This window comes from Sinohyriopsis cumingii, unplaced genomic scaffold, assembly GCF_028554795.1.
Source record: "Sinohyriopsis cumingii isolate HCF-2022 unplaced genomic scaffold, ASM2855479v2 utg001180l, whole genome shotgun sequence".
NCBI lineage: Eukaryota > Metazoa > Mollusca > Bivalvia > Unionida > Unionidae > Sinohyriopsis > Sinohyriopsis cumingii.
The window spans coordinates 425,087-449,827 of NW_028315969.1; the positions used below are offsets into that span (position 1 = coordinate 425,087).

The 24,741-nt window shown below is 36.0% G+C and overlaps 1 protein-coding gene across 3 annotated transcripts in view; it reads left to right on the forward strand.

Annotated features, from left to right (window-relative positions):
* The first annotated feature begins 10,331 nt into the window (after positions 1-10,331).
* LOC149772739 (tubulin-specific chaperone D-like) overlaps positions 10,332-24,741 on the forward strand; it is a 99,439-nt gene continuing 85,029 nt past the window's right edge. For 2 of the 3 annotated variants that reach the window (XM_089947374.1, XM_089947375.1), the window contains exons 1-6: positions 10,332-10,514; positions 19,498-19,548; positions 22,056-22,153; positions 22,638-22,739; positions 23,146-23,292; positions 23,738-23,876. In XM_089947374.1, the coding sequence (XP_089803500.1) occupies positions 10,349-10,514; positions 19,498-19,548; positions 22,056-22,153; positions 22,638-22,739; positions 23,146-23,292; positions 23,738-23,876 (703 nt within the window). In that variant the 5' untranslated portion in view covers positions 10,332-10,348. The remainder of the gene's footprint in view (positions 10,515-19,497; positions 19,549-22,055; positions 22,154-22,637; positions 22,740-23,145; positions 23,293-23,737; positions 23,877-24,741) is intronic. The other variant, XM_089947376.1, reaches the window with a different exon arrangement.

A 24,741-nucleotide genomic window follows, 5' to 3' on the forward strand; every position in this document is an offset into this window, starting at 1 on the left:
CAGCGAGGACACGGTTTAGGAGACATGCTGAAATCGGCCTTTCGTTCGGTGGCCCCGGTGTTGAAACCGATGGTGACACGCGAATTGCACGCCTTGAAAGATGCGGCACTGACGCAAGGCAAAGAATTTCTCCAAAATGTCATCATCGACAAACAAAACCCTAAAGAAGCCTTCATGAGGGCAGGCAAAAATGTCTTGCTGCAAACGGGTAAAGACATTTTGGGCCGACGAGACACACCTATAAATGCCCTGCACGCTACCGAATCAGGCATTCAGCAAGGACAAGGCAGAAAGAGACGACGAAGAAAACACCCTTTCACCAGACTTCAAGCTAGAAAGGCCAAGAAAAGAAGAACCGTTCGAGACTTAGACGTTTTCGATTATTGAGAAAGAACAGAACAAAAAATGATGCACCGAGAGTCTTGCGCTTGTTCCAAGACGGAACTGGATCTGTTTGCCATGCCCCCCACCATGATGACGATGCAAGAATCCCAGTGGGTGGAATTTCATCCCGTCTCCTCATTGACAGCCTCAGCTCCCATCGAGTTTGAAATCAAAGGACAGCCCGAAGATTACATCGATCTGAATAGCAGTTACTTGTACTTGAAAGTCAAAGTTATCGAAGATGACAATTCGCCCCTAGAAAGTACTGATGTAATAGCTCCAGTCAACAATTTCATGCATTCCTTGTTTAGCGGAGTGGACTTGTACTTGAATAACAAACTGGTCAGCAGCAGCATGGATACTTACCCTTATCGAGCGTACCTGGAAAATCTCTTGACGTACGGAATAGACGCCAAGAACACTCATCTCAATGCCTGTGTGGTATGGGAAGCTGACGAAGCAGGCGAGTTTGAAACATTCGAAACTGATACAAAGGATAAAACAAAATCAACAAATGAGGGATTTCTAGAACGAAGAAACAGAATCATAGAAAACAAAAGTTTAGAACTGATGGATCGTTTGCATTTGGACATGTGGTTACAAGAGAAATATTTGCTGAACGGGGTGGATGTTCGCCTGAGACTGAATCGTAGCAGTGCCGCTTTCCATTTGATAGGTAATGACGCGTGCAAAACTGACATCGAGGTAGCCAGGCTCTACGTACGACGCGTGGAAGTGTTACCTAAAGTGGGTAACGACATCAGTCAGACGTTGAGCAGAACGACCGCTAAGTATCCCATACGACGCGTAGAAGTGAAAACGTTCACCATTCCCAAGGGACAGCGATCCATGATCCAAGATCATTTGTTCCAAGGACAGCTACCCAAACGTTTGATCGTTGGTATCGTCGAAAATGAAGCCTTCAACGGAAATTTGAAAAAAAATCCTTTCTACTTTCAACACTTTGACGTGACCAAGATCGAAGTCAGTCGCGATGGCAAGACCTTGTGTACCCGACCTTTCGAACCTAACTTTAAAGATAAGAATTACTTGAGGTCGTACTTGTCCCTGTACGAAGTCACGGGACAGTTAGGGACCAACACCAGTCACGGCATTACGTACGACGATTACGTAGGAGGCTATGCTTTGTGGGCTTTCGATTTCACTCCTGACCAAGGCAGCGACGAGGGACATTTCCACCCTATAAAATCCGGCCAGATTCGTGTGGAAATTCAGTTTGCAAGCCAACCAGACCCCGCTACTGCTAATCCAACGTTGAACGTCATCCTGTATGCAGAATTCGATAATACCATAGAAATCAACAGTTTGAGAGAAGTCATTCTAGATTATTAGAAGCTATGGAAGACTGTTATCCCTCTTTACCTAGTGGAGAAACTTTGGAGATGGAATGTGAGGAGAGCGTGGAAAAAGAAGAAGTGATCATGATGAAATCAAGATGGCCAGAACAAGAAGCCCATTTAGTCTCCTGTTTTGCCAAACACTTGGTCGACAAAATGACGGAATTGATCAAGAAAAATTGTTATGGATGTCAAGACGATCATCCCAGTCAAATTCAACACGATAAATGCCTGATGTTAAGTCAAGAAGAAAAATTGGACGAGTATCTGGACGAAGCTTGGAGTCTCATCTCGAACAAAGACGTGTTGCACCAGTGGTATAAAGACTTGCGTGAACATTCTTGTCCACCATTAACCACTCAAGAGATCCATCGTATCGAAGCTCTCCTGAATCAGAGTGAGGAAACAGAACGAATAACCGTTTATTCGTCAGACATTTTCAAGCAAAAAGTCAGGATCGAATTGACGACGTATTATTACCTGTGAAGAAGAAAACACAAAACAATGGATACCTGGGAACTTTATTACCTTTTGAACCACAGTTCGTATACGTCTTCTTGGAATCCTGTCGTCTGTGCTAAAGATGAACTCCCTCATCGCAAACCTAAAGACCATCAAGCTTACGTGATCAACACGGACGACAGTCATCTCCCAGGAACCCACTGGGTAGCCGTCTACTTTCCTCAAGAAGGATGTGTGGAATATTTCGATTCGTACGGATTGCCCCCTTTGGAAGACGATATCATCGACTTTATGAGAAGAAATGCTCAAACCACCCGATTCAATAACGTGAAATTACAAGGCACAGATTCCTTGGTGTGTGGACAGTACTGTGTGTATTTTCTGCATCATCGCAGCCTGGGCTATTCCTTAGAACATTTAGTGACTCATTTCGATCCTCGTTCTTCTGCTAGAAACGATGTGAAAGTAGATCGATGGTTCTGTGACCATTATGCTTATCTTTTGTCTCAAGCTAGGAAACGTAGTGTCCATCAATGGCCTAATGATTTCCAACAGTGGAAATCACAATTTCATTCACAACGTTGTCAACCCTGTTCTAAGTAGATTGTATTTGAAAAGATTGTTTGATGTTATAGTGTTGGATTATTGTTAAAAATGTTAGAGTTGTTGTTTAGTGTTAAGTGATTTTTGAATAAAAAATGTTGTGTTTTGAAAAAATGCTTTTGTGGTTTGTTTAGCTATAAGAATGTTGGATTGATGCTCTTTCATTTCTTACTATCCCTCTCATGAACGTTGCGGCTCGAAAAACCGTGTGGGGGATGTTTTCCTTCACGTCCGCGCTTTAACTTTAAGAACCGGTTTGTTCCCAGTCTAACCATCCATTGTCGACTCATCCTCCTAAGAAGATGTGCTCCAAACTAGCTAAGCTCAACGAAGCCTACGTGAATTTGCATAGGGTCAGACACAGTCTGATACCGAAGCCAGAAGAAATAGAGAATGTGAGAATGTTAAAAATCACTGAAGACCTGATAGAAGAGCTCTTCAGAGAAGAAATGAACAGGGAGAAAGAAGAATGGACAGAGAAGTACAGACTTCAGAGACAGCAGCAACAGCAGCAACAACAGCAACAGCAGCAGCAACCTGAACCTGACAGAGGCTTTGTCGATTGTCGTATCGACACCAAAGAGTTCTTCTTCTCTTTCCGAAGAAGCAGACCTATCGCCAGAAAGTCTATCCTCAGAGGACATCGCATTCTTAGAAACTAAAAAAGAATGCCATAGCAAAACAAAAAAAAACAGCCCTTTTCAGGGCTACCCAATACTCTAGAAAAGAAATAACTATTAATTTGCCAATGTGAGTAGGTAGAGTAGTGTGAAAATAAACACTAACTCTTTTATAAAAAATGTAAGGGTATGTGTTAGTGTGTTAGTGTTTGTAAGAGCTAACGTAAGTTGGTGAGAATAGTAGATTAAAATAATGTTTTTTGGGTTTTTGAGGTGTATATTTGGAGTTAGATTGGATTGTTTTGCTTATGTGGATAGTCTATTGAAGTGATTTATAAAAAATTTACAATAGTGATGGGTAGCATAAAAAAGTGAGTGAGTGTTTCTTTTAGGTCCGCGCATTGTTTTTTTTTGGTCATGATCTAGGTAAGATGAATTTTATGTTATTAGGGGGATGTTTTCCTTCACGTCCGCGCTTTTAGTATAAATTGAAACTCGTTCGGTAGTCCAGCTACCCTTGTTGATTGATCAACACCAAAAAAATGAACACGAGACTTGAGAAACTGTTGGAGCTTCATGTGCATCTGGAATATGCCAGGCGCATATTAAATGAACTGGCCGCGGAAGCCATTGTCGAGGAGGGAAGGATAAGAGAGGAGGAAAGAAGAAACAAAGAAGAGGAGGAGAGAAGATATAAAGAAGAAGAAGAAGAAAGAAGATATAAAGAGGAAAGAAGAAACAAAGAAGAGGAGGAGGAAAAGGAGAGGAGGAGGAGAGAAGATATAAAGAAGAAGAAGAAGAAAGAAGATATAAAGAGGAAAGAAGAAACAAAGAAGAGGAGGAGGAAAAGGAGAGAAGAAATTTCAAAATCCCAGAGAGCGAAAATTGGGATTCTGAAGCGACATATCCTGCCTCTGCTCTCTCCCCCAAAAAGGTAAAAAGTAACTGGGGGATAAGATGCGTATGTGGCGCCAGGCCTGGAAGGTGCCACCATTAACCAGGTGCCCATGAAGTTCCAAACAAAACAGCCCTTTTCAGGGCTACCCAATACTCTAGAAAAGAAATAACGATCAATTTGCCAATGTATGTAGGTAGAGTAGTGTGAATAAAAACACTAACTCTTTTTTATAAAAATGTGAGGGTATGTGTTTGTGTGATTGTGTGTTTGTGTTTGTAAGTGATAAAGTAGGTTGGTGTGGATAGTAGATTATGGGTTTCTTAGAGTATGTGAAGAGTATAGTTGGGGTTATATTATATGAAATAAAAAAGTAGGGGGATGTTTTCCTTCACGTACGCGCGTTGATGGGTCATGATCTAGGTAAGATTAATTTTATGTTTTTAGGGATGTTTTCCATCACGTCCGCGCTTTCACTATAATAACCCACAGTATTCGTCGTTCAAACCATTCTGCAAAGAATAAAAAGAAGATGGCGTCAAACCAAATGGACAAAATACAAACCTTGCAAGACGTTTTAGACAACTTAGGAATAATGGAACAGATGCTATTAAGACTGGTTGAAGACCATTATTCCTATAGTCCCCATCGTGTGAAGATGGAAATTAATAACTTAAGAAAAGCAAAGGACAAGATTAGTGGTGTCATGAAAGAGATCAAGGAGGAGAAGGAGGATGAAGAGGAAAGAATAAGAATACGCAATTGGAACGAAAAAATTGAAAAAGAAGAAGAAAATGAAAAGAGGAAGAAAGAAGAGGAGGAAGAGAAGAAGAAAGAAGAGGAGGAGAAGAAAAAAAAGAAAGAGAAGAAGAGTGTAGGAGATAAAATAAGAACTTGGTGGAGGAAAAGAAGAAATTAGAAGAAGAAAACCCAAAGGCCCTTTTCAGGGCCAGCCATATTTCTCGAAAAGAGATAGTCTTTGAATTGCCTACCCCTTTTTTTAAAAAATTTTTAAAAAAAATCCCATGTTAAATTCCCCTTGTCCGTAGAGTGACCCACGATTTATCGCCATGTTAAATTCCCCTTGTCCGTAAAGTGGCCCACGATTTATTGCCATGTTAAATTCCCCTTGTCCGTAGAGTGACCCACGATTTTTCGCCATGTTAAATTTCCATTGTCCGTAGAGTGCCCCAGGGGTGTTTTTAATGCTAATTCCCATTGTCCGTAGGGTGCCCCCCTTCACTACTGCCGGGGACAACAATGCTGTTTCTGATGATGGAGCTATTTCAGAAATAACATGTTTTATATCTGAACCACTTGGCACGCCACCTTTGATTTTATCAGCAATCTTTTGTCCGACATTTGTTCCTGCTGCAAATGAGGCTCCTTTTGCAAAAGCCTTTGACGCGTCTAACGCGATATGTGCTACATTGTTAGCTATTTCAGGTATTCTTTCATTATCCTTGAAAATGTATTTTTTAAAAACACCTACTATTTTTCTGTGGTCAGTTTATTTGTTTAATTTTGCAATACAAAATGTCTGATAAAATTGACTTTGTCATGTGTTTAGGCTCGAATAAACAGTAACATACATAGAAAGAGTGAAAACAACAAGCTTTTTAAAATTTAACAAATAATTTATTTCCCTGGAAAAATTCTGCAAAAATGAAAAAAGGAGAAGAACTTACGGTTTCAAGAATCAAATCCAAAAATAATCTAAAAATAATCCACGAATTAAATTGCAAAAGTCCTTGTAATAAATGTTCTAATAAATTCAAGTTCGAATCCTGATGGAAAATCCAAGATGGATGACGATGACATATGCTGTATTCTGTACTGTGTTGTCTTTTACAGTTCCTTGTAGAAATACAAATAATGACTTTTATAGAAAAAGTTTTTAGACTGCAAAGAAGTATAAAATTAATGCGTTATTCACAGTAATGGACAAGGCACGGATAAGTCTTCTAAAGAAATACGTTGCTACAAGAACTGCGTTTAGGAAAAAAGTCGAATAAGAGCGTGCTGCACAACAACAAGGCACAGAAGAAGCTGTTAGACTCTTTAAGCCTATCGCCGAATCTGTACTTGGCAACCAGGTGTTGATAAAGTATTACCAGAAGATCTAGAAAAACTACAAGAAAAAGGTTTGCGTGTGTGATTTGGATTTTTAACATAGCTTTAACAATTTTTCAGTCATGCCGCAAACATGTAACATGCTGTCCCACCTAGTCGAATTATACTGACACCAGGCCGACCAGTCCTAACACTAACCTCTTAATGCTGAACGCCAAGCGAGGTAGCTGTTAGTACTATTTTTGTAAGTCTTTGGTTTGACTCGGCCGGGGATCGAACCCACGACCTCCCGCATCCGTGGCGGACGCTGTAACCACTAGGTCACCGGAGCGGTTCAGAGCAAGAGCGACTAAAGAAGATTCATGATGAGCTTGACAAACTAACTTGAACAAGGAGACACAAGTTTCTTAAAAATCGTTTACTCAAAGAAACACTTGTTAAACATTTAGTATTTCATGTACTAGGCATGGACTACTATGACAAAAAGACGTTGTTACAAATAGTAGATAACAGTGCTGATGCTAACATGCTAACAACAGCATATCTAGTTTTTACAGAGTCTCTCACCGGCGATAAAGAAAAGTATGACGTATATCATATTAATGCTGCACTAAACACAGTATCAGAAATTGTGTCTAGAATTGAGTTATATGATGACGTCGAAAGAGAGAATTTTATAAAGAGCTTGACGATATTATAACTGTAAAACCCATTATTGATAAAGATTATGAAATACATAATAGTTCTAAATAATTATGTTGAAAAACTATGGGAAAAAAAGCTGGAAAGTTACTGACAGAAGCAAAATATAAAAATATCAAAGAGCTCATTGCTGGATACCTAAACCTTCCTGCCAGTGATATAAGTATAGAGCAATCTGATATTCGCGGTCTTTTAAGTTTTGCAACTGCATATAAAATTCTCAGGCAGCATCTAGTACTTAATATTTTTAAACTGGGTCAGTTATTTTATGCTGTTTGTTATATCGACGAAACAGAAGATACTTATCGTGATAGAGTCAATGATATTACTGAAATACCAACACATTTGGATCCTCCATTTTCATCCTCATCTTTAACATATATCAGATATGATGATGTCTCATCCGAAGTGTATGATAATTAGTACAGAGAGTTTCTTGCCGATCCTGTCAATAAAAAATGTATTGCTCTGATCTATAAAGCTTCAGCTGAAAATATTTTTACTACGGCAAGTGAAATAATTGCCGAAACAGTTTCATAATGACAAAAAAGAAATAATCGACTTCAATCATATATCATCAGGTCTCCAAGACAACGACAGAGACGAGCTGATCAAATATTACAGGTACTATCATAAATATAAAAAAAAATATTGTATCAGACGCACCAGAAAATATTATAGCAGAATCATAAGCGTGCTAATCTATGATGTTCCAATTGTGTTAAGAACAGCAGGACTAGCATAAGCAGGAGGAACGGCAAATATATTATTGATGATCGTATCTGGAGCAATTATTGCTTTATCAACAATAAATTATAAAGAATAGAGCCAAAATATGAGAACAAGAACGCTTCTTGCAAAATAGCAACAACGACTTATAATACAGTATTGAATCAACTTCGAGCTTTTCTCCGAGGTGAAAAATTTATCATGCTAGATCTCATACAAGAACTACGAGTCAAAGACATTTTTATTGTTGATATTATACCAAACAGAGCTTTGAAATATGAGAAACTGTATTCGGTACATTTTGTGTGAAATATGAAATACAATGGAAGATATTACAGTGGAAGATACCACGTTAAAGGTGAAGAGAATTCTCTTCCAGGGTAAGCATATGACGATTGTGCTTAACAGCGAGAAGTATAGCACGTACTTCAAAAATAGAAACAAGATAAAGTTGTCTCTGGTTTGTAATGATTATTCAGAATATTTTTATAAACTTGCTATCATCACGAAATTACAGTAGATGATGAGCTAAAAAAAATGTTATGTTAATAAGACAATAGTTTCTCATGGAAACTTTATCAAAATGTTAGAACCTGATTATCTTATCAGCGGTAAAATTAATATGTACTTGTTCTGCCATCATCATGAGAGTTATATTTTTGCAAAAGCTGAGTTGTTACAAATATCTCGAGAAATCTCTAGCAATTTTGTGTGAAATATCAGATATAAAAATTGCTAGCAATTGCATAGTACAATTTTGTGTGAAATATCAGATATAAAAATTGCTAGCAATTGCATAGTACAATTTTGTGTGAAATGTATAAGTAGTGGACTATAATGAGTGTTTCTGGATCAAACCTTATTTTGTTTGACGATGTCGACGATTCAGTAACATGTCCTCGTGTTGGTAATCAACTATGAAATAAATTTAGTTCTCTCAACAAAGTTTGTTTTCGTATTTGTTTAGACCAACTGGAGGGTGGGGGATTATGTTGTCGTCCAATACAAAATAGGGTTTAGGGTCAGAAACACCTTTATAGATCACTACTGGCGTTTGCCTACTTTACATGTTCTCCGATCGAGAATGCTTTAGATATCGTACAAGTTGTCTTCTATTTCGATCACTCTTTATAACTCGGGCAAGTAGAACATTTCTTTTATCATTTCGTCTTTCATGTCTTCCAGTTTATAAACAGCAGCATAATGCACACAGTATTTTCACTGCAATGACCGCTCCGGTGGCCTAGTGGTTAGAGCGTCCGCCTCGGATGCAAGAGGTCGTGGGTTCAATCCCCGGCGGAGTCATACCAAAAACTTACAAAAATGGTACTAACAGCTGCCTCGCTTGGCGCTCAGCATTAAGAGGTTAGTGTTAGGACTGGTCGGCCTGGTGTCAGGATAATGTGACTGGGTGGGACATCATGCTAGACATCATTATAAACTGTCACACTGCAGACATCGTAGCGATATGACTGAAAAATTGTTAAAGCTACGTTAAAAATCCAAATCACACACACACACACACACACACACACACATTTTCACTGCAAGCCAAGTACACTGCATTTATTAGATAAATTGATTGGTGGTATATAAACATAATAGTATTAGTTACTTGTGTAAATCAAAATGAATTTTATAGGCCTATACAATTTGTTTCCAAATTTAAATAAGTTAACAGGTTTCAAAGTTTTAATCATTACTGGTGTGATTAGAAATTTAGAAAACTCATTAATAGTCATTAATACAATTTGTACTAGATGTACTTTGATGACATTGTACAAGGGTGGACCTATCTTAAATTTCACTTGAAACTGTGATGCAAGTGAGAAAAAAAAACAAACATACTTACTGTATGCTTTAATTTTGCTAACTTTGTCGACAACTTGTTGCAGAAACCTACATCTTGAAGTCTCCCATCCAGCAGATTAAATACATTATTGACAAAAGCCCTTGCAACAGTTTTATTTGTCGTTTTATTATTTATTTATTTCTCCTTGCAAACGGATTTTAAAAAATATCCCTCTCAATATCCCCCATTGTAAACACTAAAATGGAACGGATGATAACCGACTGCTCGGTCTATTTATATCACTTCGCACGGTCACGCAACCGCTAATGTGGCCTCGTGGTTAGAGCCTCGGATGCGGGAGGTCGTGGGTTCGATCACCGCCCGAGTCATACCAAAGACTTACCAAAAATTATACTAACAGCTCCGTCGCTTGGCGCTCAGCATTAAGAGGTTAGTGCTAGGACTGGTCGGCCTGGTGTCAGGATAATGTGACTGGGTGGGACATCATGCTACATGTCTGCAGCTTGATGTCCCAGTGCTAGACATCACTATAATTTGCCATACTGCAGACATCGTAGCGATATGACTGAAAATTGTTAAAAGCTACGTTAAAAATCCAAATCACACACACTCGCACGGTCACGCAATTTCTCGAGAAAGAGCGCAACAACTCGGGATTCCGAATTGTTGCGTTATTCCAAGTTGAAGCCCAACATCACATTGTTTAGGCATGGCTACCGGAATGGAGAACGAAGTGGATGAAGCAGAAACATCAGGCTATGGGAGTGTACACGAAGGATTTAAAGAAATTGATGAAGTCAGAAATCTTGTAAAGAGTCTTTCCGATATTTTCAAAGACAAAGTCGCTGTTGAAACTTCTTACGAACGATTCCTCTGTAAGCTGTCAAACTTATCTAAGAATCACATTTGCCAGTAGTCCTACAATAAAGACGTATCACGTGTTGTTTTTGTTTTAGTGCCATGTGTTACTATCCAAAAAACGGCCTTGTATAGCGTGTTCCGATGTCGTTGACATCGGAATGAGTAGTCAAAGTTTCAGGAATATCTCACACATCTGGCAACATATATCGACACTCTTCCACTAAAGAAAATCAACATGTGCTATGTCTTACATGCAGAACTAAAGTATGTTCATGTTGGGGATATGTTTCTTGAACAAAACGAACCGTTGCTTACAGTTCCAATAGGAATAATTTATTTTTATTCGTTTCGTTAAAGAATAATATTTCAACTTAACCCGATTTTGGCATGCCCGGTTTTCATCACTTTCCAGCAAAATGAAATGTAGGCCAACGAAACTTGAAAACAGGTCCATTTCATGTGAGAATTTGAATTTATTAGAGAAAAGACATCAGAGTAAGTAAAGTCTGACTAAAACATATGATTTTTTTTGGTAGAAAAGCGTCAATATTTTAGTTGACAGTTGTATGAGATATTCCTGAAAATTTGATTTCCATAATGATGTTAGTTGACATCAAAACACAGCACCATTAGTTAGGCTGTAAGACCTTGATGCCCACAACATAAAATATCAATGTCATGGTCTTACATGTAGGACTAAATTGTCAAATGAGTTGGTTTTCACACATTCATATATTTAGATCTATATCATTACTAGATTTATATCCAATTAAGGAAACTAAATCGTCGGGTGGTGTTGGTGGAAGGTCAGATGTCTAATTTGAAGTGAAAAGATTAAGGTGTACTTTATTACTTCATTGCGATGATTCACCTGTTTCCGACAACCAGTGCTTGGGCCTAATGCATACCTAAAATAGGGATAGTCCTACAATGTAAGACATAGCAAATGTCAGTTTTGCTTTAATGCTATGACTTTACTTTGTAGAAAAGCGTCATTATTTTAGTTGCCAGTTGTGTGAGATAGTCCTGAAAATTTGTCTTTCGTTACAATGTTAGTTGACATCAAAACACACTACACAGCACTGTTAGTTAGGCAGTAAGACCCTGACGCCCAAAACATAAATATCAGCATCATCGTCTTACATGTAGGACTAAAAATAGGGACAACAGGCCAAATTTAAAATTTCATCACAGGTTAATAAATATGGTATTTTTGAGAAGGTCAGAGCATCGGAAATAACAAATTAGCAAATAAAGTATACTTCTTTTTATGGTTTTTGCTCATAGCAAGTGCAAACAACTTATTTTAATGCCTGCAACAACAACAAAAATCTCCAAAAAAGTGAACATTTTTTGTATAGTGTATAAATTGAAAACAAATAGAGTATTGAAAAGTTTTTCTGGTGCTAATTAATGAAGCAGTCACTAGAGAATATAACCACGCTGTTCTTGAGGCACATTTTACAAATGTATTTGGTATATAAAATGAAATTTTGGGGAAATATGCCTCGGCCAATCCAGAATTTGCAGCTTTAATTACTCAGAATTTACAATTATGAGTGTGTGCTCAACCCAAAAGCCATAATATGTGTAAAGCTTGTTTTTATTCATGTTTTATTCATGTGAAAGTGAAAACAAAAGGGATTGGTAACATCTGCCTCCTTTCTTTTCAAAAGAAATCAATAAGGACAATGTAACAAGATAATCCAGGTATTTATTCATTTTAAATGCCTACCTGTATTAGAATTTGGTTAGATTAATTCATCTGAAAATATTGTTTTTATGACTGAAAGTTTACATAAAATATTTATTTGTATCTAATATTTCCTGTGAAAAGTTAAATACATATATCCTTTTTATTTTTATTTATTTGTTTATTTTGCATTTGCTTTATTGCATAGGTGGATTGTGCTGGCATTTTTTGTCATAACAGTATTAACTTATTTTTTAAAGAGTGTAAAATAACAATAAAATCAGAGACAAATGTTTATGCGGGGGTATGGATGCTACAACAGCCTGAGCTGTGAGTAACCTTAACAACTTCACATGTTTCTTTTAAATTATTACAGGGTCAGGGTGGGGTGTGTGTGTCTTATTCTTCAAACAGAAAACAATCGCGTCTCATCTGTGAAGATACAAGTATAAATTTGTATTAATCTTTTGTACTACTGCAGTAATTTCATATCCAAAGATATCAAGCAGGTTTTATACTATTTTGTAGCAGTAATAATAAAAACAAACTGCTGGTTACAGGTATCGGTAGCAACGATATTTATATTCGTTGAGTATATAGTTGCTACTGAAGGAGACGTTTTGTCAGTAAAGTACCTTTCAATAAATCACCTTAATGTACTATAAATATATGTATACTTATTATACTTATAGGTGATTTCATGTTTTCACAGATTTCATTGTACTTTATCAGGGATGGTCCTGGCTTTTAAAAAGCTGTCGCCAAAAAAATCGCCAACCTCAATATTTTTGTCGCCAATTTTCAAAAAGTGTCGCCAAAAAAAGTAGTGTACATTTTTCCAAGTGTTAATTTAGTCTATTAATGTAACAGGCAATGAAAATTACAAAAGATGGATTAGTTAATACTTTAATTACAAGAAGCATTAACAAAATGTTACAAAGTGTTACATGAAGATCCGTCGCGATTTTAGGGCTGCCCACTTGTTGAATGCAGTTTTAAAGTCTAATTTTTCACATCTGTACATGCTGATTCTCATTAAATTCTCGAGAGATGAGATGCAGAGCTTATTTCTGATGTCAGTTTTTATGAAGTTCATCTTACTGAATCCACGTTCACAGTGTACAGTGCTGACAGGTGACACCAGTAGTCTCTCAGCAGCCCCCACCCCCTTATGGCTAGCTTCACAAAGCTTGTAGCGAATTGCTTCCTAAATCCCAAGAATGATCACTGAATGCTGTATAAATTTTCTCGACAAGAAAAATAGGATCTCCATTCCCACGAATGAAACTTACACGAGTCAACACCTGGCAATATTGGACCGTATATATAAGCATAAATTCACACCCAACTTAGGGATTCTTTCACTCCTGTATTTTGAGAAATACATAATTATTATTAATTATGCAAAACTGTTTTTTTTTTTTTTTTTGCTATTTCTTGTTGCGGAGTTTAAGTCTCTGCAGCCGTAACACAGGACTGATGGCAAAAGGAAAAGATCAATGAGTAAAATGCTGCACTGGCGACAGATGTAATTGTGATTTAGATTGTTTCCATTTGCTTTGTATTTATACACAGTTGTCGGTACTTCAAAGCTTATCAGTTTTCTATGAAGGTTCAGCAAAACTATTGTATTGGTATATGTATAAAAAAAAACAGAAGGATTAGCCATACAATTAATTGTATCTGTTCTATTCGCGTCTTCAGAAGTCGGTCAGTTGTAGGTATAGTGCGGTAGCATGATTGACTGTATCGCAGCATATAGTACTCAGCCCAGATGTCAGCATAAGCAGATTATGATGTAACAATGCACTGTAAAGATGGGGTTGTCAATAAGAACAAAGGATTGTTTGTGTAACAGATTGATTCCAATGCATTGCTTAGTCAAGTTTGTGGCTTCCTTTCGTTCTGCCTTTTAATTTATCCAGTCCAAATCCATGATTGTATGTACAAATTAAATAACCAAAAAGTATGACGCCAAAAAAATCACCAGATGGGATATTTTTGTCGCCAATAAGGAAAAAAAATCGCAATTTGCGACATTGGCGAAGCCCAGGACGATCCCTGCTTTATTAACAAAATGTCAGACTCTTTCGTTGCTACCTCTACCGGGTGCTCAAGGGAGAGAACTGACACATTTCCGGTTAAAGATGAGATGGAGGTTAGGTTGTAATACAACCCTATTTCCATGAAACGAAGATAAGTACCACAATATTCTTGGCACATTCTATATTTAGATACATAAATAGAACCTCTCCCATATGAAACCCTCCTTAATCCACACGTTTTGTGGATTCTTCATGAAAATATTCTGTGCGCTGTATCAAATTCTTACCAGCAACATATAGTTTAAAAGAAAAGCCAATTGGTTTCCTTTGCACAGGTTATCATGTAAAATGTTCCCACTATTCATGAAATTATCCAATCAAAGTTAAAAGAATGAGAGCCACGTAAAGAGGGGTATTCTGTCTGTACAAAAATAGTAAGATGGTGGCACTCAGCCTGACTGAAGCGCCATCTAGTTACATTGTTATTGCTACATGAAAACAACAAATTTCATGACATTGGCCATTACACTGACTTTGTCATACGCTCCGCAAAATGTCAAAATTAAAATTACATGCAGCCTTTAAATTGAGACAAAAACTATTGAAAAAATTGTTCAACATTTTGCAGCTTGATATATGAAAGCAAATTTAAAATATTGATGTCATCCTTATTATCACCTTCTCATCATCATTATTGTTTTAGTCATCAGCTGTTCGTTTTTGTTTACGATGCTGACAAGACAAGGATGATTAATATTGGTAGTGCAGGACTCAACCAGGGTCTGAAAAATTTCTTACTACAATTAAAAATTGGAGGAGAAGTGAGGAAGAAAGTATTTATAATGTGCATGCTGTATCTTGGATATATCATAGAATGTATACATTTTTCATTTGAAGGAAATCATGAAGTTTGCTTAGCTTCCTTTTATATGGAAAATTTTATTTATCACATAGTACACTTTATCTATAGTGTGTGAAGTTTAATATTTTTGATATTATAATATGTCAACATATCACTTCATGTGATTCTGATTGCTCCAAATAAGCCCATGAAATTCTTGTGCAGTATTCCCTTTACTGATTGTCTGCGATCCTGTGAAAGTTTTATTACCCCGCCTACAGGAACGTTTTGTTTTTACTATTACTATTTTTGCACCCAATTTTCCAAATCAACTGCTCAAAGAGAATTGTGCAAAAAAGTGACATCTTTCTGAATATGGCCCATTTACCTACGTATGGACTTGTTACGCAATCATGCACTGAAAAATGGCATTAAAACTTAAACATCTAACAAGAATAACATCAGCAACAAATAAAACTAAGGGAACTGGATAGTTGATCAAGTGTGTGTGGGAAGGGATGGGGGTATGTAACATGGAATGCATCCTATATGGATGAGTGGTTTAAGTGTTAAGTTAGAGGAGTAAATAAACTCACCTCTGTTCACAGAAGAATGTGGACTTAAACTGGACTCCAAACTGAAAGAACCTTAGCCAACCACTGCATGTTTACATCATAAAATAACTCTTATGCAATGCATTTCAGAATTTGTCTCTGTCTACAGTTTTAACTTGAATAATGCAACACAAATACATTACTGTAAGTCTGGAATATCTGCATCCATAATCATCCCATCACATATCCAACAATTTCAATGCTTTAATGTGAAACTGATAGTGACACACTCTTGCTGTTAAACATTTCTCTGTGTGACATCATACTGAACATGCATATACATTCTCTGTTGAAAAATTTAAGTTCTTTGAGTCAGATATTCTTTTTATTTGGAAAGACAGTTGCTCTTTGGATTATAATTGGTAAAAATTAAACAAATAAAGTGTACTTGTTATAGAACAGCGCAAAATAATTCCAGTGACTATATATTATGCATTTTAAATTAAAGGTGCAGCTTCTTAGTCAAAATGAATGAAATTATTTCTTCTTTCACTCCCATTTCCATTCAGATAAAAAATATGTGATTTGCAGAATATTAAATGGGTAATGATTTAATATTAAATTTATGAAACTTGTTGAATAATGTCCAGCCAAAGCTCACAAAAGCTGGACATTATTTAACGAGTTTCATAAATTCAATATTAAACCATTTGAGATCCTCTGTTTAAGTATTATATCAAAGATACAGTATATATACTGCATAATTATATTTTATTTATGCTACCTCAGACCTAGAACATTTTGGAAATTCCATACTAACCCCTAAACAAACTTGTATTGCCCCCCCCCCCCCATTAAATGGTCATATGAATGTGTTGTGTATATAATTGGTATATGTGTGGTTTGGACTTTTAACGTAGCTTTGAAAAAAATCAGTCGTTGCTATGATGTCTGCAGTATGACAGTTTGTAGTGATGTCTAGCACTGGGGCATCCTGCCGCAGACATGAAACGTCATGTCCCACCCAGTAATTTTATCCTGATGCCATGCCAACCTGTCCTAGCACTAACCTCTTAATGCTGAGTGCCAAGCGAACTAGCTGTAAGTACCATTTTTATAAGTCTTTGGTATGACTTGTCCAGGGTTTGAACCCACGACTTCCAGCAGCTGAGGCGGACGCTCAAACCACTATGCTACTCGAGCGGTCGGTTAATTGTTATATGTAGTTTTTGCTATAGCTGACACCCTGTAAAAGACAGTGCAGACATTAGAGTATATGTTGAGAAAAATATGAAGTGTTGACACTCAATGAAATTCAGTAGTGTATTATCATAAGTATGTCATGCTTATAGAGTACATAATACAAAAATATTACAGATATGTGGTTATTAAATACTATATGACCAACTTTAAAACAGAAACTCAAAATATAATTGTCAAGAGCTGGATAGGTGAGGATGGGCAAATATACACAGTCTTTATAATGAATTACTCTAGTAATAATAATAATTTATCCCATATTTTAAACACTTCATAAACACTTTTAGCTAGTGAATATATTTTCTTATTACTAGAAGTTAACAATTCATTGTACTTGTGCATGAATGGTTTATTCCAGAAGTTTACATGCAAGATAGCTTACACAGGATATAGTGAAAGAAAATTCTATTCATCTTCAATATCATGGTTGTCACAGAGTGCGCAATATTTGTCACTACTATTAGTAATATTGCTTCTATATATCTGTGTTAATTCTCAGATTATCTGAAGACACTTGCAGTTTTGTGATTGATATTTATAGTTAAACAAGAATTTTAAATAATCGTCAGAGCCAGAGTAAGTTTTTATATGTTTGTGGAAAGTCATTTTGTTAGAATCTTGTAATTTATTTATCTATTCTGATTGTAAAGAATCAGTAATTTTGATATAAGGATTGGAATAAACTTAGTCATGCAGTTTACATAATCAGGAAACATCCACACTTCACCAAAACCAAATATATTTTAAGTATCCTTTAGGAGTGCAACCCAATTGAAGATATAATCGGGGCTGTGAATTCTCCTTGGATTTATTCATCCCCAGGTATCATTTTTAAAATTTCCGAAAATTTGAGAACTTTTTTGAGGGGGCGGGTAGAGGCCATCAGTCAACAAAGACAACAACAACATAATCATTCATCAGTAATTACCGCTTCGGTGGCCTAGTGGTTAGAGTGTCCACCTCAGATGCGGGAGGTCATGGGTTCGATTCCCGGTCGAGTCATGCCAAAGACTTACATAAATGGTACTAACAGCTGCCTTGTTGGGCGTTCAACATTAAGAGGTTAGTGTTAGGACTGGTCAGCCGGGTGTCAGATAATGTGACTGGTGGGACATCATGCTACATGTCTAAGGCATGATGCCCCAGTGCTAGACATCACTATAAACTGCCACATTGCAGACATCATAGAAATATGACTGAAATTTGTTAAAAGCTATGTTAAAAATCCAAATCGCATCAAAACACATCATCAGTTACTTAGACAGCTTATTGCCTGCCTGAAAGAGACCGAAATATCCAATTGTAATTATTAACCAATCACTAAGCATGTTTAATTACATTCCAATAATCAAGCAACGTTTTGCATTTGTCTTTGTTATAAAAAAAAGCCGAAAAAGATGGACACTGAAGAAATTTTCTGGAACCTGTTTTGAATGTTGATTCCAGTCAATATAGTATTTGGAATATCTTGGATGTTACCCTCTGGATTCCATTGCACATAGCTAATATTCCTTTGGGTTTTTTTTAGCTCCATAACTGTAGGAATGAAACAAAAAGTATTTTTCTTTCAAGTCACCTAGCCTCATGCAAGAACTGCAAAAGCAGTGGATGGTTATATAATGAGTTCATCTGATGTACATGTAGATAGCACAAATTACACTATTTTCATAGGTGGATTGGTCATCTCCAAATCCATAAGGTGAATGGAAATCACTTGTTTGCATAATAAAATTGACTCCACAGTCAAAGATATCGAATCTAGACTCCTCTTTGCGCTTGTTTGAAACCCATAGTATTTATCATATGTTCCTCAGAGGTCGTACTCCATCAGTTATATCACTGCATTAATGATGTTTTGAACCTTAATGAGTCATGTTCATCATCTCAGTGGATCAGTTCACAACCACCTTTACTATATCCTATTTTGTTCTTGCATTAATTGAAACTTCATCCATGTATAGTGACACCTCTCCAGTGGCCTATTTGGTTAGAGAGTCAGCCTCGTTTGCAGGAGGTTTTTGGTTTCTAACCCCAGCCGAGTCATACCAAAGACTTACAAAAATGGTACTATCAGCTGCCTTGCTTGGCGCTCAACATTAGGATTTTAGTGTTTGGACTGGTTGGCCTTGTGTCAGGATAATGTGACTGGGTGAGACAGGATGCTATATGTCTGCAGCATGATGCCGCAGTGCCAGAATCACTAAAATCTGCCATACTACAGACATCATAGTGATATGACTAAAATTGTTAAGGCTTTGTTAAAAATCAAATCACACTGAACAGTGACTTAATTAAGCACCAACATATTTATAATATAGAAAATCAAAACATAAATAGTTTTGAATTTAAAAGATGGACCCAATCCCCCAAAATTCCTTAGTATATACATCAGAAGATTGATTGGATATAAGCAGACTACATACAGTGTTCAGGGTCACAACAAGGTGTTATTCTTCCAATATGAAGTAAAGCACCATTGATAGTGTATATTCATCTAAGTAGTAGTTGTAATAGCATCAGCAACTGTCTGGTTTGGATTCTGGATGGGGGTGGAGAATACCACTATTTCATGAATCTTTCAATTTTTTTTGGTCCTGTTTACAGATATAATTGACCAGTACCAGGAGCAGCCCCATTTGATAGACCCCCATCTAGGTAAGACTTACTATTTCATTTTGCCAAGAAGCATGTTGCACAAAATAGAGATAAGGAGTGCAGAGATTATTTTTAAAAAATTGGTACAATAATTTGAATTACAAAAAGCTTTTGATTTTGAATATCTGACTCTGTATACCTGTCTTGAAGCTTCTGTGATTTCTTGGTTATAGTTTGGTAATTGTGGACTATAGTTCATTTTTATAGTTTGAGACTTGTGGGCTGTGGTCGTGGTTATAGTTTGGGACTTGTAGACTTGCAGGTTTGTATCCTGCACAGACGGGCTGCATTGGCAGAAATGGTATGTGTCTGGGAAATACAGTATGTACTTGCTTATAAGTAGAGTCAAACTGCAAGCAACATAGATACTGATCTGCTGTATCATAATGCACTGCAGATCAGTCTATGTTGTTTTGTTATACTGAATACTCCTGACATATTGCACAGACCCAGATCTGCTGGTGCATAATGTGCCAGCCAATCTAGGTCTGTGTAATTTGCATTTGGACTCATAAGTGAGTATATACAGTATTCTAGTTGCCTCTGCACAGTGTAACCTTTAATGTGTTGATGTTTGTTTTTTTTTTAACCCTGCTCATCTATCAGCTGTTTGGTAATCTCAGCTACTGAAAGAAAATTATATTTAAAGCTTTGGATCAGCATCAGCTGTTTGTTAATCTTAGTCAGCTACTGAAAGAAAATTATATTTAAAGCTTTGGATCAGCATCAGCTGTTTGGTAATCTTAGCTACTGAAAGAAAATTATATTTAAAGCTTTGGATCAGCATCAGTTGTTTGGTAATCTTAGCGAGCTACTGAAAGAAAATTATATTTAAAGCTTTGGATCAGCATCAGCTGTTTGATAATCTTAGTCAGCTACTGAAAGAAAATTATATTTAAAGCTTTGGATCAGCAGCAGCTGTTTGGTAATCTTAGCTACTGAAAGAAAATTATATTTAAAGCTTTGGATCAGCATCAGCTGTTTGTTAATCTTAGTCAGCTACTGAAAGAAAATTATATTTAAAGCTTTGGATCAGCATCAGCTGTTTGGTAATCTTAGCTACTGAAAGAAAATTATATTTAAAGCTTTGGATCAGCATCAGTTGTTTGGTAATCTTAGCGAGCTACTGAAAGAAAATTATATTTAAAGCTTTGGATCAGCATCAGCTGTTTGATAATCTTAGTCAGCTACTGAAAGAAAATTATATTTAAAGCTTTGGATCAGCAGCAGCTGTTTGGTAATCTTAGCTACTGAAAGAAAATTATATTTAAAGCTTTGGATCAGCAGCAGATGTTTGGTAATCTTAGCTACTGAAAGAAAATTGTATTTAAAGCTTTGGATCAGCAGCAGCTGTTTGGTAATCTTAGCTACTGAAAGAAAATTATATTTAAAGCTTTGGATCAGCATCAGCTGTTTGGCAATCTTAGTCAGCTATTGAAAGAAAATTATATTTAAAGCTTTGGATCAGCATCATCTGTTTGGTAATCTTAGTCAGCTACTGAAAGAAAATTATATTTAAAGCTTTGGATCAGCAGCAGCTGTTTGGTAATCTTAGTGAGCTACTGAAAGAAAATTATATTTAAAGCTTTGGATCAGCATCAGCTGTTTGGTAATCTTAGCTACTGAAAGAAAATTATATTTAAAGCTTTGGATCAGCATCAGCTGTTTGGTAATCTTAGCTACTGAAAGAAAATTATATTTAAAGCTTTGGATCAGCATCAGCTGTTTGGTAATCTTAGTCAGCTACTGAAAGAAAATTATATTTAAAGCTATGGATCAGCAGCAGCTGTTTGGTAATCTTAGTCAGCTACTGAAAGAAAATTATATTTAAAGCTTTGGATCAGCATCAGCTGTTTAGTAATCTTAGTTACTGAAAGAAAATTATATTTAAAGCTTTGGATCAGCATCAGCTGTTTGGTAATTTTAGTCAGCTACTGAAAGAAAGTTATATTTAAAGCTTTAGATTAGCAACAGCTGTTTGGTAATCTTAGTCAGCTACTGAAAGAATATTATATTTAAAGCTTTGGATCAGCAGCCGCTCAGATAATAGCTTCACTGGAAACTCTTAAACCATTCACTGGTTCATATCAAGAGTAAGTACATTTAATATAACTGTTTCTCTAGGTTGATGTCTCCCTGGTGATAGCATTATTCTGAATTCAGATACTGCCCTCAAATGTATGCACTTTTCTTGTAGTGTACCAAGCGTTGGATTGATCCAAGACTTTTTTTTTTTACCATAGAGTCATACATTTTATGTATAGTTAACTATTCAATTCATTTTCTTTTTTGTAGCAGTTTAATACACAGTGCATTCTGTTTGCTTTATCATATGCCGAAAAACTTCTTTATTTTTCCATATTTAAAAAAATATAATCTCTCAATTTGATTGCAATAATTTTCTTTCCTGAAGTGAAAAATGCTGACCCATTTTAACTTAAAGTTGTTGTTTTGAGCCGAACATGGTCTCATTTGACTTATCATCTAGATATTTTATCTTTTGACAGAATTCTTGTTAAATCAACTCTTGGGAATAGGAAGAGATGCCAAGTCACCATCTGAACTACAGAACCAGGCCTTCAAGTATCTGTACTTAATCACTAAGGTAACCTGAGTCCATATGTATCTGCCACTATTTCTGCTTGTCTTTGTGCGTCCACCAAATTAATTAGGAAAGGTATATTGTAAATAGGTGTGTTTATTTAGTAAAACACAAATAAATATTGATAAAGGTTCCTTACATGTTTTGAATATTAGCTGTAAATTATTTTGACATTGCTGTATATATGCATTTGTCCTTGTAGTCATTGACTTTAAGTGTGTGTAGTTATGGTTTCTATAGTGGCAATTTATAATATCACACCTAAACTCTTTTCCTAAGATTATTTTGAATCAATCATTCAGGGTTATTCCTGATATCTTGTAATGTATAATATAGAAGACGGCAATAAGGTATGAAGGCATATGTCACAGAATTTTTTTCTTTAGTAAGAACATAATACTTTCTAAATCTTATCTACAGTCTATTAAATGACATAGCATTTTTACCTGACAAACAATAAACTAATGACCATTAATGTAATCTTCAGATGCGAGGATCAAAAGTGGTGGTTCGTTTGTTTCCTCATGAGGTAGTTGATGTAGAGCCACTCCTAGCTCTTATAAATCGTCAGGATCCTACAGACTTTGAGGTATGAGTTTTTGTCTGGTCTAAATACAGTCAAACCTTTTTCCTAATGGTCACTTTATATTGTGATCACTTTTGTCTAAATGGACTTTTCCTATTTCTCCTTCGAATACATTCCTCAGTCACATTAACATTAGGAAAGTAATCCCAGCTTCCTCCTAAATCCAGCCCTTCCAAAAGACACCAGCATGAAAGTAAATAAATTTGACCTCATTTGACGAAAAACTAACTGCAAATTTTTGTCTGAAATTGGTTTAATGTTATTTTAAAGTCTTTGTGGCAAGGTGAATTAGAAAAAATACTTATGAATATATGATTCATATTATTCATGCATTTGCTTATAATCACTATAAAATGGAAAGAAATGTTACATAATACTAGTTTTTCTCTCCAAATGTTTCTCTCTTCAGACCTGGGAAACACGATATGTTCTCTTACTGTGGTTGTCCATGGCCTGTATGATTCCCTTTGATCTGTCTCGGCTGGATAGCAACATTCTCCTGGAGACAGGGGAGAGGAAAAAACCTGTAATGGATAGAATACTGGATATTGGGAAGGTTTGTTGAACAGACTTAGAGCAATATACAATGTAGAGATTCATTTAACCTTTTTAGCCTTTTAACGAGATGAGAAGCCATCTTGACTGCATTAATTCCATTGACACCATTCAAGTAATTCTTCAGTTTGATCAGGCCTAATTCAAAATGGATAAGAAGTGTTACTCTGGTGGAAGTAAATTTTTGTGCCATTAACATGTACATAGTTTTGTAATTATAAATACATAGTTTTGTAATTATATTGATCTTGTACATAAGTTAATGCAGTTGTAAAATTATTTTTTTAAATTCAACTTGCAGAGAAAGGGGAACAATTCAAGAGATACTGTCTTCTGTCTTTGATAAAACTGCTTTTGTATTGAGGGTGAATTATGCAGGGATATAAATTTTTCATTGTAATTTGGGTTTCTTTAATAAGTAATAATGTTTTTTTATTTTCTCTCAGACATACCTGACAATGACAGACAAGTCAAGGGATGCAGCAGCATATCTCATGTCAAGATTCATGACACGCCCAGACGTAAAAAAACAAAAGCTACCTGAATTCCTTGACTGGACTCTGAAGATCTTAACCACAGCTGATAGTAAGGCAGACAGGGAGAAATACATATATACCCTCATAGACACAGGCACATATACTTACAGCAAATGGCTAAAAACAAACATGCATATTGTCAGAGTGTGACAGGATGAAACTTGGTGGTATTACACACCATCGCTTGACTGAGATGTTTATTTATAATGTATATAAATGATGAATGAATCTAACACCTATCTCATGTATACAAAGTTCAGCAATGGGTATAATATAGAGGATATCTACATTTTTTTTAATGTAAGGAAATATTTTATGTATGAAGTGGAAACTTTCTATTGTCACGAGTGGCAAAGCCATGAGTAACAATACCAAATGTTTCCACTTCCATATATCTGCTTAATAAAATGTACATATTCTTTTTATTGAATTTTTTTAAAAAGCAAAAGCCATCAGTTTGAATAGGTTTTCTTCAGTCTGTTGCCAGTGGGATTACCAGCTGCATTACTACATCAATAAAAAAAGTTCCTCATTTTACAATAATTTGTTGACAGCAGCATTTTACAAATGTAGTTTGTACATCTCATGTTTCAGATTGAATATTCTGTCAAAATAATGACTGTATATGTATTAAAAAAAAGAATAGTTATTTTTTAAAACACTTTCATGCACATATTGATTCTGTTGGGGTGGGTGGCTTAAAATATAACAGATTTTGTTGTATTTGACAGATTTAAGAGCATAACATATTTAAACAAAATATTTTAGTGATTGTGAATTTACTTCTAAGGATTTTCATCACTCTGTTCATTACTACATCTAAGCGTAAATTGTTGTGTGGCCTTGGCAGAGATACCAATCTTTATGCTTTTGGTGCAGTCCTTACACTTTTTTGTACCTAATTATGTCTTACG